Raw genomic sequence first — 12,748 nt, 5'->3', positions numbered from 1 at the left:
TTAACCCCTGACGAAATTGGCATGCAGTATGGTATTGTAGCCTATGTGATAACATGTTGATGTTTTAAAACAACAATTTTATCTCCATTACAAAGAGTCCTAGCACCAAAGCACAGGTATACAAAAAACATATTAGTGTCATGTCACAGATATTTATCTGTTATTTTTAACTGTTTATTGACTAATTAATTGTTGTGATTAGATTTTTCTTTTTTTTTTAATTTAGTCCAACTTGTTATGATAAGTCAGAAGTGCCAAATTGTATCGAATGGGATCAGATTCGGTGTCAATTTAGAGTCTCCAATCAACCTGCATGTTTTTTTGGCCTGTGGGAGGAAACCGGAGCACCCGGAGAAAACCCACGCTAACACGGGGAGAGCATGCAAACTCCACACAGAGAGGTAAAGAAGGCAGGAGCTCTCTGTGAGGCCGCAGTGCTAACCACTGAGCCACCGTGCCGCCCTCAACAACTGTGAAGGTTTTTACAGCACAAGACATGTTGGCTAACATTGATTTCCCACACGCGTCTCCATGGAGAGCATGTGATAACATACTTGGTGATATCACATACATACTCCTCACATTTCCTATGTGAAATCCATCAAGCGAGGTGTTGCGCTGTAAAACCTTCATAGCGTCATTTATTTCTCCGTATTGTTGACCCTGATGCAGCTGAAGAATGTCCTCCTGGTCCACACTAAGAAGAGCCTGAAGCAATTCCTCTTTCGCTTCCTCTGATTCTTCCTCTGATTCTTCCTCTGATTCTTCGGCGCTATGTCATCTAAAAATCAAAAGGACATTAAATACCTTAGATGTCCTCGGTAGAATCAACTACAATGTTGAGTGCAAAAGTGCAGATTAGCATTTCCTACCAAGTGTGGTGGGTGTGAGTTGCTGTCCCAAATTGCACTCCTCAGGTACATGGGGAGGGGGTTCCACTGGTCTTTTTTTCGAGAGCTTCTCCAGGCAATCTGGTGGGCTAAACACACATAGACACACACTGTTAATATATTATTCTCTAATCTGCTCTAATGATGACCCATTAAGTGATACCAAGCCATTTTCGAATTCATTCATTCATTTTCCATAACCGCTTATCCTCGCAAGGGTTGCAGGGGGGCTGGAGCCAATCCCAGCTGTCACCGGGCCGAAGGCGGGTAGGGCCGACACATATAGACAGATAACCTTTCACGCACACAGTCACACCTAAGGGCAATTTAGAGTCACCAATCAACCTGAGCTGCATGTCTTTGGACTGTAGAAGGAAGCCGGAGACCCCAGAGAGAACCCACGCAGACATGGGGAGAACATGCAAACTGGCCCCCCGGCCATTTTCTAATTCACAATAAAAATAAAGTGATTAACTCCTGGAATTGTTTTTGTACTTTAAGTATGCTTAAGGTGCCTGAGTGCACAAAACAGCATCAAAAAAGAGCTTGTCCTAAAGTCCTGGAAATGTCCTAAAGAATGAGTAATGTCCTAAAATGTTGATGTGTCCTAAAATCCTAGATATGTGCTAAAATGTTGACATGTCCTAAAAGCTTCAAAATAATAATAATAATAATAAAATCCTATAAAGCTCTTAAACTTAGAGAAATGTCCCAAATCAAAAAATGTTCTAAAATCCTAGAAATGTCCTCAAATCAGAGAAATTTCCTAAATCCTAGAAATGTCCTAAAATCTTAGAAATGTCCTAACATTATAAAATCCTAGAAACATGTATGAGGCTGCTGCAACTGGCCCCTGGCCTCCTGTCATTTTGCAACAGTGGCCCCCCAAGCAAAGCAAGCTGAGTATCCCCAGCCTGATTTTTCCATCCTCTCCTATATCTGATGACGGACATGTCCAGAGTAAATCATCTTACCAAGATTCACTCTGCCTGCGGTCCTCATGCCCTTGTGAGCAGCACTCAGCTGGTGCAGGCCACACCAGGATAACGCCGGGAGATGATGTTGCTGAAGAGGATCCCTGAAATCCACTGGTGACACTTGAGCTGTGGAAATAAGGCATATGCTGTAAACAGTTGACTAGGAAATCAGTGTTTAAATTTCATTAAGGATTATTATTAGTTTATTAAGCTCCAGTGATGAAGTTGTCCAGAGATGGGCATGTCCTTTTTTACTATCAACTGGAGACCTGTGCAGTTATTCAAAGACACAATAAAAATATTAGTTATAACATCATTGATACAACATATATCATTGTTTCGCTTTATCATTTATTCCATTGCGTTTACTCAGATTCCATTTATCAGGAGTCAGAAACTGAGGATGCAACTTAGCATTTCAGACTGGTCAAAATTCTAATTTAATCATTTCAGATCATAGCAACTGTAACTGGCAGCAAGTCTGCAAAACAGTGTCAAAAGACTTTCAGATTTTTTCTTTTACCCTTCCAAAATCACAATCACACAATGAAATCACACAAAATTAAAGTCTAGAGTAATGTTAGCAGCTGTCTGTGTATGTGTGTGTGTGTGTGTGTGTGTGTGAGTATGCTACAAACAAATTATACTTCAGCTACTGTAGATAGTGAGCTTAAGGTATGGTAACCGTACTGGCTTATGTTAAAACAGATAAAGACTGCTGAACCCATTCTTTAAAATTTTGCTTTTGTGTTTTGAAAAGGCAAAAAATACATAAATAAATACTTGTTAAAAAATACAACATAATTAAATTGCAATTGCAGACTTACTTTGAGTTTTGCTGAAAGGTGCCTCTTGTGATAAATGGATGGGCAAGTACTTCAGTTGGGGTAATCCTCTCACTGGGGTCCAAACAAAGCATTGCCTCAAGCAGGTCAATGCACTCCACCCTTTCATCCACCTCCACCACATGCAGGTTCTCCAGGGGCAACTAATGTAGAAAACAAACAGCAAATCCAACAGCGGTAAAGCAAAATTTCTGATTCATGAATAAAGAACTGATTTATCTTCAGCAGCTACAGAGCAAGCTATGCAAACACCTACCTTCTGCAAATCATCCAGGTTGCGGAATATGATGGGCTTGTATTTGCAGGGAGGACTTGGCCAGTACTCCTCAGGTGTCTAAATGAAGAAAGAAGGTTCATATAATCTTAACCTCACTGTAAAAAAAAAAAAAAAAATGTTATTTTTCCAAAGAAAAAATTGGCTGCTGTGGTTGCCAGAATAATTGAAAGTTCAGCTTTTAAGGAATATTTAAATGTCACACTCAGATGTTTTAAAATCGGTTGTAAAATCCATATGTAGGCTTCATGTTTATCTGTAAAGCATGTATTTGTAAAATAGAATACGCTTTCTTTCTGGAAAAACAAAACCACAGTAAACTGTAAATTCTACAAAGAACTATCATTATTTTGATATATTCTTACTTTAAAATTAACAGTTTTGTTTGGTTAAGTGCTTTACAAAATATTACTGTAAATTGAACACTGTTTCATAGTTTTCTTATTTACAGTTTTATAATGTCATGATTTTACAGCACTTCGCTGTTAATTTTACAAACATTTTTTTACAATGCATGCAGAGAAGAGAATATTGTGAGTGAGAACGCTTTTTTCATACCTTAAGTCTCCAGTGACCATGTTCTTTCACAAAGTATTTATGAGAATCCCTCCCAACGTTTAAAAGATGATCTGGAGGTACACCTCGGTATCTCACAATGTTTCGCATCTGGAGACAAAATACCACATCATATCAAGATATACAGCTGTATCACTTTTTTTGGTCATGAAGCTGTCCCATAGTAATGTTTATAAAACTCTGTATGTTGCATAACATCTTTAAAAGTACCAATTACATTACATCTGCCAGAAGTGCTGCTAAGGACAGCAAGCCAAATGCTGCTTCATACAGTTTTATCTAAAAGTTTATGATTGGATAGATCTTATGTTCCAACTTATGAGGTGAAGAACTGTTTTCTGGGAAGTGGATCAATTTCACTATGTATTAAAGGTCCCCTGTGAAACCTCAGATAGGTACCAACCATCACTATTTTTTGGTACCAACTGAAACGTGTCCATATCACCTATTTGGAACACTGTCAAACACTAAAGACTGATATTAAAGGTCTGGTGAGATTCATAGTTTAACCCTTTGAAACCTGGTTTGGCATCTGTGTTCTTGTGCTGTGCTCAGGCACCTTCAAATGTATTTAAACTTTTGAAACCGATTGGTTTGAAAACACAGGAGGAAACATGAAATCAGTAACTTGGCATGAAATGTAATTTACACTGAAAAAAAAAAAATAGTAGAAGGTGACAAAGAAATGACCTGAAAATTTCCTTAAAAAGAGAAGGAAAAATCTATGGAAAATCATCATATAAATAGAGAAAAATATCAAGTAATCTATAATTATATGTATTTAAAATTAGCCTACAGAAAAGTATCTATATTTTTATTATAATCACTTTTATTTATATTATTTTATTTTATTTTTACTTAACTTTTTTTTCAAAGTTCAGATAATTTTCTTATAACTTATGACTTTATAATTATTTTCTCAATAATTTTTGGGTCATTTGCTTTTTTCCTTCTTTCCATGTTTTTGAAAGAAATAAAGCCAAATTGCTCAGGTTTCAGAGAGTTAAAAACATAGATTAAAATCAGAAAAAGTGGGAAAAGTTTGTTTTCAACTAGGGTATTGCAAATATCATCTTGATACCAAATCTGAGGTGGTTTAATTGCACTAGTAATAAAGACTTGTTGTTTAGGATTCAGTGGATTTTAGTGGTGAAGTTTCAGAACTGAAACCTTCTCATGTGCCAAGTGAGAACGAGAACTACAGTGGCAGGATTCTACGTTTAAAAAAAAGATATCAGCTTTTAAAAGTTTTCTGAGGATGTAAGCGTATTTAACGTTTGTTGGGCCTCAGCATATTTTGATGAAAACCACAGAATGAAAAAAAACTGTATTTGACTCCACAGGGTACTTTTTAAGATGTGATAAGTGAAGAGCACACAGATGCAGTATCACGAGATCTTTGAGAAAGAAAGATAAAAGGAAGCATTCAGTGACTTACTACATCATATTCAGTCTTTCCTTGGAAGAGCGGGGCACCAAGCAGCATGACTGACATCACAACTCCTACAGACCACATGTCTATGGCCTCTGAAAATGGAAGTCCCAAAAATATTTCTGGAGCCCTGAATATGAAACAAATACAGACACAGAGTTAGGAACAATGTCATTGTTGAGCAGATGGAAGACATCTCCTACAAACTCGTAGGATCAGGAGTCACGACTCTGTGTAGCATACCTAAAATGTTTCGTCTGTTGAGATTTGCCCACTCTGTGCCTCAGTAAAGAGGTTGGAAAAGCCAGCCCAAAATCAATGAGCTTCACCCTGAGAGGATGCGTCTGTGGATCCACCAGCATGATGTTATCTAACTTAATATCGGTGTGAATCAAGCCTGTGGTCTTCAGAGCATTTAATGCTGTGGCCATCTGCAAGTACAAATATCAGATATGGGAGTCAGAGAATGGAGTGAGACTAGGCGGATTTCCATTAGAGATTTGCACGACACGTAAGTGATATTTTCTAACTTTCGATGCAACACAATTGCGAGATGACTGTGTTTCCATTGAGTGATAGTATGCAACTTTCCTCTCACGATAACATTTCATGAAGCATGGTGATGGATGTCCAAGACATTGGCAGGTTTAATTCTATTGCAGCCAATCAGTAAGGCCAATAATATCGGCATAATTTCCTTGTCTCGTATAAGAGTTAGGTTTTTTTCTCTTCGTCCGTTCACACACACTGAGAAATGTTTTGTAGAATGTGACTCTGTTTTTTTTCTTCTTCTCTGGGTTTAATGGTGGTTGGCATCCATAAAGTCACATTACCACCCTCGGAGTAACACATCATATGAGCTATAAAAGAGAAAAACGTGTTTCCATTACACTTTTGCGAAATAGGGCCTTTTTGAATCGCCTGAAATACCACCTCATGTAAGTGTCAAATCTTTTTTGCAACAGGAGTTTTCTTTTTCGAAATTGACATTTTTCCATTAGGCGAATTTTGTATTTGCAATTTTAATTTGTGCAATTTGAGGGTTGATGGAAACCTGCCGACTGAGAGCTTTTTGTGTTGTTCCTGATGCTTCTGTATTCATACCTGTTGGACTATACTCCTAATGTCACATATATCCAGAGGGGTATAGTTCCTCTGGTCAACAATATAGTCCAGTAGAGTCACATCCAGCATCTCGAAGGCTAGCGCATCTCTGCCGTCCCTCAGTGTAATCAAGTCCATGAACTTGACGATGTTGTACTCATGCAGGTCATTCCACTTCAAGATGTTCAGTATCCTTAACTGGAGATAAAATTTGTTAGACGCTTAGTTCAATCAATCAAACTTTATTTGTATAGCAAAAAACTCCACAATCCAAGCTCAAGGTTAGAAAATGTGTCAAAAAAAGATGGAGTAAAAAAACAGGTATGGACAAAATGAGGAAACGCAATCTTAAATTCCTAAAGAGGAAACACTGGAGGTAAGGTTAAAATGTTATAAAATGTTATAAAATGTTATAAAATGTTATAAAATGTTATAAAATAAAATACAATAAAATAACTCAGTAAAAATATACTTTAATAAGATTATAAAAAACTCACAGATAAAAGTGTAACATATGATAAAATTATTTAATAAAACACTAAAAGATAAATCACTACAATATGATAAAATTAGACAGTAACATGTCAAACAATAATTAAGAAAACTGAAATGAAATAAGATAATATATAAATCAATAAAACAGATTTAAGAGGATAAAAGAGAAATCAGTTAAAAACCAGACTATAAAGGTAAGTCTTGTTGTTGACATACAGGTGAAGTATTGATGAGCATTAAAGCCAAGGAAAACATTTTTGATATTTAGATGAAGGCAAAGTAAATGCTAATGAATTATTGGACCTACTTCCGTGTGGATGCTGCAGCCCTCTTCAGGGATCTTCACAGCAACAATCTCGTTGGTGTCCTTTTTCAAGCATTTGACCACCTGTCCAAAGCCTCCATGTCCCAGATCTGTCAGTGGTTTATAACTGCTGGGGAGCAGGTCGGAAGTCCAGTGTCTACTGGGGTGGCATGCACTAAAAGATTGACCAGCACAATGTTCCATTGTGAACTAGTTATCTTAAAGAGACAGAGAAAAACAGGTCATTATCTCACGATCAACAGCTTTGCTAAGTTTCATTTAAGTTTAACATTACATACATATGTGGACATGGACAGAGCCTTTTGTCTGTTCCCTGTGGTAATCGTCCAGATTTAGGTATGTTTTACGAAAGCTTACGGACATGAACAAAACAGAGCGGTACTACAAGAGATCATGGGGACAGTGTTGCATATTACAAGCAAGACACAATCATAGGACACAAAGTCAACACACTGGAAAAGGAAACAGTTTGTTTTAACCCCTTGAAACCGGGGCAAATAGGCTTGATTTTGTTGGGAACAGAGGAAGCAGGCAATGGGCAATTAATGTAAAAAAGGGACCAAGTCCTCTAGTTTTGCTATTTTTTGCTAGTTTTGCTCATTTGATACAATTTTCAATGCTAAGGGGAAAAATTTACATGGAGGCCATACTTTTCTTATCAAAAGATCAAGGCTATGACATAACAATGATGACTTTTCTTCCATTTCTTGTTAGTATCATAGAGCTGCAAAAGCTGTAGAAAGTATTAACAATAAGAGAGAATGAGAAAGAACAGTTGGTACCAGTGTATTGACACTGTGGTTAATGAGTCATTAAATTTTCACAATAGATATGAATTAATAATTTTATATTTTTAGTACACTAATCTGGTTTTCTTGTAGATTCTGCAAAGCGCAATCACAGCTGGCCACCAACATTTGATGGTGATATTCGGTTGAATTACTGTTCAGGACAACGTTTATTGTCAGTGTCAATTTGACAGAATATACTGGTGATTGATATTTCCAGTTTTTAGTTTTGGTGTTAAGTACCCATAATCCAAGATTTTCCAAACATCTCATGCCAACACGATCTTGACAGAATAATAACATTTAATCATTTAGTACTTACCTGTATTGCAGAAGATTTGTTGAATCAGCTGAGTTTTTCAAGTTGGTGCAAATTCTTGCTATCGTCATGAAGCCGGGTTCTAGAATTGTTTTAATTTGATGCTTTGCATTGCATTAAACATGGCTCCAAATATGGTAATGAGGTACTTTAAACCAAAACAACTCAAATCATATGGAAAAAGTCTTATTATCTTACACAATATACTCAAAAACATTTTTTTTCATCGAAACAAGTCTCTGTTTAGAATTGAGAAAAATCATTTCTGCTTTGTCTCAGAGTTTGCAGAATGTTCTCAAACTGTGAGCATTAAATGCATCAACAAGAGGTCAGATATCTGACAAAGAGGCAAACAAAACATTTCTATGGATCTATCAAACTGATAAGAATAATAAATTCACAATTGTAATATTTTTTTAACAACAGAAATACTTTTATTTTTACTTTTATTTTGCCCCAAGTTTTGGGCATTCGATATTTTTTAGAGATATTTTTCTACATAAAAAACATACTATCAATAAGACCTTTAAATTGTTGCATTCACATTAGATGTAACTGCAAGTGAGACACAGTGATGGAGGCATAAAACACATACCCAAATTTTAAAAGTCCTTCTGTAAAAACCTATGACTCTAATATGTCAATGAACCTGACGTCATCCAATATTCTGATTTTTGTTCTATAAATGTATGCAAGTCAGTGTATGAAAAATTGCATCATTGGCATACTTAAATATAAAATTTCAGAAAACTTGTGATAGAAAAATAAATCTTAATGTAAGTAATCAAATGTCATAGTTTAACAGTTGTGTTTATATGTTAAAATGTTACCCTATTCACTTGGAGTGTCTCTCCTTAAGCCATTGAAACCTGAGCAAATTGATTTGATAGCTTTCAAAAACATGAGGAAAAGGTAATGAGCAACTTAATAAGTGGCCCAAAAATTAGCTTGAAAGTAGAAAAAAATATGCTAGAAACTTCCCAAAAATAAGCAAAAAAAAAAGGAAAATGAATAAAAAAACAATGACATAATAATACAAAAGAAAGAAAGAAGAAAGAAAAATTACTGAAAAAGTGATTAAATGTTTAAATGTCTATATATATATGTGTGTGTGTGTATATATATACTTCTGTTGGTCATGTTCTCATGTTTTTTTTTTTTTTTTAAGAAATCAAACCAACTAAACAATGCTGATACAGGTTTCAAAGGGTTAAAAGAAATCATTTATGTGTTACACAAAGGCAATTTGCTCCAGAAAAGCTCTTTTGACTCAGACGCGTAGTTTAGACAGCACCATTTGTTGGCTGGTTGCTCTCAGTGTTTATCCTGCTTTAATCAGTCAGACAAAAAATATTTTCATACCATTATAGTCACACCCTGACACTGCCACGCTGTTCTTACTGATCACACACACTGAGGCGTCAAATGACAAATACACCCATTTGTTTGAAGGCCTATTCACACGGGACTCATAGTATTAAGTATTAAATGCCTTTTTGATTAGAGTTATTAGATTATTATTATTAGAGTGGAAGTGGCCGAGTGGTGTTGGGATGGGGAGTTTGACCAGTTTCAGGGAGTTTGTTGAAAAACTGACAATCCCCTAAAAAAAACATGTCCTATACCATTTCAGTTTTATAGAAATCAATAGACTCAAATAGATGTCCCAAACACTGATCATATTTGTTTGTGTAGCCTCAGGATAACCGAGTTCAACATCATTTCTGGAGAGATATTTTAGAGAATAGATCCCAGAAACAACTGGTCCACTTAGTGCCGGACCTTTTCTCCCAAGACAACAGAGACAAAGCTCGGGGGTCAATGAGGTCAGAGGGAGTCTCAGTGAAATTATCCATGCTGTGATGTTAACAGCCGCCTTAGCAGATGCTGGAATGATAATGGCTGGGAGATAAAGAAAGGTACCCTCCCTCCCATTCCCTTCCTGAGCCACTTGTGTTCTCCATCTTTAGCTTGTCTCCCAGATAAAGCTCTGAGATAAAATAGAGAAAAGAAAAAGCAGTTTAAGCAAATCTTCAGATGTTACTGTAAGGTCATGATGTTGGAAGATGATGGCTATGGTCACTGTCTGTAGGTAGACTAAACAAAAACTGCATACATTAGGGATATAATATATGAATACAGAAAATTATATCTTCATCAAGATAAACTTTCTAGCAAAATGTTAAGGTCAGCATGCTTATATGCTCATGGTTAAAATGAAATGTGTAACAGGTATAATGATAACATGCTCACAATCTTAATTTAGTGTGCCTTGGGTACGATTTGTAACACTAAACACAAAAAACAACTGAGGCAAATGGGAACCTTGATTGTTTTGCTGGTATTTGGTAATTAACCAAACTGTTGAAAAAAATCAAATTTTGCCATGCAGAGAGCACTACAGGAAAAGTGAGAGGATGTTTCTGAGGGGGTCAAGACAACGGGAGAATCTTCAGGCTTAAAAAGACACAAAGTTTGTCCAATCAGTTAATAAGGGACCTACAGAGTACCCCTGAGATGGCGTTTGTTTGTAGGCCATAGTGGAAGCTAATATTGCCATGGTTCCATAGTCAAAAATCCTATGGAATTTTTCCATCGGATTTTGGATTGTTGCAGAAAATACCCTCTTTGGCAAACACGTTTATGATACTTACACGTTTTGCTAAGCAAGACGATATTCAAATTAATAACACTTTTTTAAGCTTAAATGCAATCACCAGATGATGCTTTATAGTCTTGTTTAGACTCTTGTTAGCCTTATTTAAGACACAAAAGCTTCAAAGTTTGTGACTGGGTATTTACTGGTGCATTTTATGTCGTAGAACAAAATGGGAGTCCTTTAAGCTTGTGTTAACTTTAGACCTTATTCCAGGCTTCTAACCACTAATCCATTCGAAAAACCCAGTGACTTTGAGACAAGAGAACCAAAGGTGCTGAAATGCTAACTAATTTCTGGGTTTTATGACTCATTACTCGGGAACTCTTTTAAAAAAATTTATAGCGAATGGTCTAAAGTGCATGGTGCAAGTGCATTAAGGGTGTGTCTAATCACTTGCTAAACAAATGATGTATAATCTGGGCACAAAGTACAATGATGGCCCCCAGAACAGGACATCTCTCGTGCTGAACCACTACTGCATGCTGCACTGAACTTAAACAACAGCAACAAGTTCTAGAGGGCTAAAATCTTGTAAAAGCTTTAGGTAGTAAAACATCCCATATTTGCAGAAAATAAGGCTCTGTGAACCCATGATTTTCCCCTCTTGTTTTTCACAAGCTTTGTGAATTGTTTAACACAGTGACACTTTCGGTCATTGTCTTTTTTTTTTTTATGTGGATCTTGGCCACTGTACAAGATTCCCATTGGGGAAACAATAAAGTGCCAAATTAAGTTAACTGTTCTCAATCTTAGCAGAAGACAGCATGTACTTTAACGTGAGCGTAAGGATCACAGACAGCACAGACTGTAGCAGAGTTGTAGATCAGAGCATCAGACCAAGGTCGTTGTTGTTGTTGTTGTTCTGTGCGTGCTGACCCAGCTAACCGCTCTGCAGGACAAACAGGAAGCCATTTATCCAAGGCCAAATTTCCCCAAAGCTTCTTACTGCAGCTCCAAGATTGTCTTTGTTCTTTTGTGAGCCAAGAGACAATGATGATTTTCGGATTAAATTGATTTTTGGAAACTGAGCTTGGGCCAGTTACGCAACAGATGACAACAATCCAGCTCAGCTCTCATCTGGGTCACACCAGAATGGATTCCATCTGACAAGAATGTATCACTTTCTGCTATATGGCACAAATATCAGTGGTGGTATAACCTATAAGTAAATAAATTTAAAAAAACAAAAAGAAACAATCACTGTATCAAATCAATGCTGATTTGAAGTTTCAGTTACTAAATCTGCAATAAGATGAAAAGATCAGCCATCTGAAACTTGAGCAAATTGGTGCAATTTCTTTCAAAAACATAAGAAGGTAATGGAGCGACAAAAGAAATTACCCAAAAAATGAGTTATCAAAATTAATTATTAAAAAAAAAAACTTGAAATAAGAAAGTGTAAATAAATGACCTGGGAAAAATAATATAAAATCATAATTATTTCGGAGCATAATTTTAAATCTGTAATTATGATAACTACACATATAGTTTTACCTAGATTTTTATTATTACTATTATTGCTATAATAATAATAATAACAACAACAACAATAATAATAATAATAATAAATAATAATAATAATAATAATAATAATAATTATTAATAATATTAATATTATTATATTATTATTATTATTATTATTATTATTATTATTAGTAGTAGTAGTAGTATTATTAGTTAGTATTATTATTATTATTATTGTTAGCATTATTAGTATTATTAGTATTATATTATTTTTATGAAATTGCACCAATTCACTCCAGGTTTCAAAGGGTTTAGAAGATGAGTTGAGATGAATAGAGGGCAATCAGAGAAATCACGGTGGTCTAAATGTGACCAACCAGTCACTTGGCTTCATTTCCTCTTTCGTTTCCTGTGTATACCAACATCCTGCTTACATGATTTCTTGCCTTTTTCCTGCGTGTCTAAAGATGTATGTTTCATGTCATGTTATGGGAGTTTCCAGCCAAGTCTGAACAAACACTGATTGTGGGCCAGCTCATTATATGGGTCATAATTTATCAGCACTAATGGTCCGGATAGAGATGAAAAGAGTGTGCAATC

At 35.9% G+C, this 12,748-nt stretch overlaps 1 protein-coding gene across 1 annotated transcript; it reads right to left on the bottom strand.

The window, feature by feature from the left end:
• Positions 1-641: 641 nt before the first annotated feature.
• LOC121951846 (homeodomain-interacting protein kinase 2-like) lies at positions 642-7,101 on the bottom strand. The gene is made up of 9 exons (XM_042498333.1): positions 6,901-7,101; positions 6,099-6,296; positions 5,238-5,425; positions 5,001-5,124; positions 2,969-3,046; positions 2,695-2,855; positions 1,865-1,993; positions 873-979; positions 642-781 (listed from the first exon to the last, which is right to left on the bottom strand). The coding sequence occupies exons 1-9, from the start codon at positions 7,099-7,101 to the stop codon at positions 642-644; spliced, it is 1,326 nt and encodes a 441-aa protein (XP_042354267.1).
• Positions 7,102-12,748: the final 5,647 nt, after the last annotated feature.

Source organism: Plectropomus leopardus, chromosome 12 (genome assembly GCF_008729295.1).
Source record: "Plectropomus leopardus isolate mb chromosome 12, YSFRI_Pleo_2.0, whole genome shotgun sequence".
In the NCBI taxonomy this organism is placed as follows: domain Eukaryota; kingdom Metazoa; phylum Chordata; class Actinopteri; order Perciformes; family Serranidae; genus Plectropomus; species Plectropomus leopardus.
Note: the sequence above shows the minus strand (reverse complement) of the source record. Positions and strands in the feature narration are given on the sequence as shown.

Excerpts from the sequence above, each read along its gene's own strand:
- LOC121951846 (XM_042498333.1), bottom strand. The coding sequence starts at position 7,101 with ATGGAACATTGTGCTGGTCAATCTTTTAGTGCATGCCACCCCAGTAGA. Across the intron at positions 6,297-6,900 it reads GCTGCAGCATCCACACGGAA|TTAAGGATACTGAACATCTT; the intron begins GTAGGTCCAATA and ends TTTTATCTCCAG. Across the intron at positions 980-1,864 it reads CGCAGGCAGAGTGAATCTTG|CCCACCAGATTGCCTGGAGA; the intron begins GTAAGATGATTT and ends ATGTGTGTTTAG.